Source organism: Anneissia japonica, unplaced genomic scaffold (genome assembly GCF_011630105.1).
Source record: "Anneissia japonica isolate Jap-2015-1 unplaced genomic scaffold, ASM1163010v1 scaffold287708_len1499824_cov190, whole genome shotgun sequence".
Classification (NCBI taxonomy): domain Eukaryota; kingdom Metazoa; phylum Echinodermata; class Crinoidea; order Comatulida; family Comatulidae; genus Anneissia; species Anneissia japonica.
In genome coordinates, this window is record NW_022752295.1 from 1,115,474 (window position 1) to 1,118,857 (window position 3,384).

Below are 3,384 nucleotides of genomic sequence, written 5' to 3' on the forward strand. Positions count from 1 at the left end.
AGTTCATAGGTCAAAGGTTCAAAATGTTACTAATGGCAAACGAATAAACCAAATTCAATCAAAGTTGATCATTAAGAACCAGTGACACCTCCTACACCCCTGTCTGTCATCAGTGGTTACATAGGGGTCAAATTTTCAAAATAGCCCAACTGAGCTCGAATTTACCAGGAATGATCATTAGGGCCTTCTAAATATGAAAAACTACTCTTCATCTTTAGGTAAAAACTCACAAGGGTTACTATAGTGAAAATTATCAAATATTGCTAGTGACTAACGATTGGACCAGTTGCATCAGAACATGGGGTGTTCACAGGTTGAGGTTAAATTGAAGGTCAAGTGGTTATCTCTTAAAAAATGACTGGGTTCATGTTCTATTGAACATAGTATCTCAAGTTGTTACTACTACGCTGCATGCACAATCATTATTCATTATGCATGCATAATTCATTATGTATAACTGCTATCTATAATATATCATTTCTAAATCTATTTACAGACACATGTTCCTGGCCATAAGGGCATTCAAGGAAATGAAGAAGCCGACAGACTTGCAAATTTAGGAGCTGCTTTGCAAGAATGAAAGGAATTTTTTTTTCTTTGACCAATGTTTTTTTTTTTTAATTTGTTCAAGTAAGGTATACTGTAGAAGATGCAGATAATGTAAATGATCAGATTAACCAAGGTAATTCAACAGAAGGACGCACATCTTAACAACCACAACACAACGCTTGTTGACGGTATTCATTGTGTATGTACAGTACAGTATAGGCCTACCAATTAATTACCAATCAACAAGCGCTGTTGACGGTATTTAGTGTTTTGTGTAGGCCTATAGTAATACGTAATTAACATCAACATGCGTTGTTGACGGTTAGTATGGGTGTACAGTAATACTAATTAAAGTTAACAATCGTCATACAATTAGCGTAAACAACCGTCAACATATCTGATAAAAGGGCCTACATAGGAAAATAGATTAATAATAATATTTATAATGAAGATAATAAAACTATTAATGGTAAAAATCATATTAATAATAATAATAGTAGTAATAATTGTAATAACAATAATAGTAGTAGTAGTAGTAATAATAATAATAATTGAAAAAAATCATCGGTTTTCAATTATGTATCTTTTAGGTTTTATCTAAAAGGAATTTCATATCTAATAATAATAATAATAATAATAAGATACTCTTCTAGCATGCTTCTTACACCAATAAAGTCTAAAACAAAATATGGCTTTCCATCTTCTTCTGCCAGTATACCATTGTAGAACCATGCTCCCAATATTTATTAAGGAAGCAACGTCCTTGGCTATATGTTTAAGGACCGCCAAAAAAAAAGGCATCTTAATATTTAATTCGTCTTTTCTTTGTTATTGTTTGTTCATTTTTGCGTGTAGGCCTAATAGTGCTCTGAGAGATTACATAGGGCATCATATTAAAACCTATATTATTATTATTATTATCATCATCATCATGACATAGTATGGTATTATAAACGAAATTTTTGGCAGCACGACGGTGCTCATTCATTTACTTCTTCTTCTTCTTCCAGATTAGTGCAAACTTCAGTTTTGAAGGCTATAGCACTTTGGTGGTGTGTGGTGGTGCGAGTGAGATTAATTTTTGCCAAGGGCCCCCTTAAAAACGTCAGTAGTTGGTGCTTTGACAGTAGATTCTGCAATTATGTTCCATTCCCTTGATGTCCGAGGAAAGAATGACATCTTGTGATAGTCCCGACTTGAGTGAGCAATACTATATGCCTGACTGTTTTCTGTGCGAGATGGAGCTGTATAATTTTTTGAGATTAAGTATTTGCTCATATCAATTGCAACAAGATTATTGTGGATTTTATAGAACATTGCTAATCTTGCAAGTTGGCGCCTTTCAGCCAGAGTTTCCCATGATAGTTCTTGGATCATGGCATTGACACTAGCTGTACGTTCATATCTGTTAAGGGTGAACCTAGCAGCACGGCGTTGAATCTTTTCTATTTTTCTTTTCAGAACGTCTGTGTGGGGATCCCAAACAACACTTCCGTATTCCAAAATTGGTCGGACAAGTGACTTGTAAGCTTGTTCTTTTACTTTTTGGTTATTAATATTTATGTTACGTCTGAGGAAATTTAGTGTATTGTTTGCTTTGACTGTGGTGATGTAGATGTGCTTGGTCCATCTGAGATCTTTGGTAATTGTTATTCCTATGTACCTGTCTCTTATACACATCTAGATGTGTATAAGAGACAGGTTGATGACCGTGGAGTGTATATGGATAATATGTGATATTTTTCTTTCTTGTGATACTAATAACTTGGCATTTTTCTGGGTGGAACTCCATCATCCAGTTTTTCTCCCACAGTGATAAGGTATCTAGATCTTTCTGCATCAGCTTGGCATCCCCTTCGCTGCTTACCGTCATGTAAATTAAGGTATCATCAGCAAATAAACGTGTACAGGATGTTAGATTTTCTGCTATGTCATTAATGAAGAAAAGGAAGAGACATGGTCCCAAGACAGAGCCTTGTGGTACACCAGATGTAACCGGAACGCTGTTGGAGGAAACGCCTTCAATCACTACTGATTGGGTCCTGCCACTGAGGAAGTTTTTAATCCAATTGTTAGTTTGACCATTGATTCCATACCAACGAAGCTTTTCAACAAGTCTAAGATGGCCGACCTTGTCAAAGGCTTTTGAAAAATCTAATAGGCATACATCCGATTGGTACCCATCTTGCATGTTGGTAACAATGTCATGTATGAATTCCAGAAGCTGAGTTTCACAGGATCTTTTACTGCGGAAACCGTGCTGGAGACTGTAGAGGATATTGTGACGGCTAGCATGGGTCATTATGTTACTGTAGATAATATGCTCCATGATTTTAGAAGCTATGCAGGTAAGACTGATTGGACGGTAGTTTGCAGGATTGTATTTTTGACCTTTTTTAAAAATTGGAGTGATGTTTGCTTTTTTCCAGTCCTGTGGTACACTGCCCTCACAAAGTGACTTCCTAAATATTATGGTAAGAGGATTGGCAAGGACATCACTCAATTCCTTGAGAACTCTTGGGCTAATGTTGTCTGGGCCTGAAGCCTTGCTTGGGTTCAGATTTTTAACGGCGGTACCACGATTTGTTTACTGGATTAGCTGCTCTATACAGTCGAATAATCCATTAAAATTATTACTGTATTTATCAAACCAGTTTGTCATCTTTTACTTTCCACAATTTTACGCTCATCCGTTGTTAAACGTGGAAGGGGTGGGGATTGGAAAGTTATTTAATTGATTTTAAGTATTACCCCGTTCAATTCCCATCGCTGCCTCTCCTGTGTTTCAGCTGGGGGGGGGGGTTGAAGTTACAATAGTGCACCATCTTTCGGATG

The 3,384-nt window shown here is 36.4% G+C and overlaps 1 protein-coding gene across 3 annotated transcripts in view; it reads left to right on the plus strand.

Annotated features, from left to right (window-relative positions):
* LOC117122243 (ribonuclease H1-like) overlaps positions 1-1,236 on the plus strand; it is a 7,376-nt gene extending 6,140 nt beyond the window's left edge. For all 3 annotated transcript variants that reach the window (XM_033267772.1, XM_033267773.1, XM_033267770.1), the window contains one exon: positions 497-1,236. In XM_033267772.1, coding sequence (XP_033123663.1) covers positions 497-580 — 84 coding nt within the window. In that variant the 3' untranslated portion in view covers positions 581-1,236. The remainder of the gene's footprint in view (positions 1-496) is intronic.
* The last annotated feature ends 2,148 nt before the right edge of the window (positions 1,237-3,384 follow it).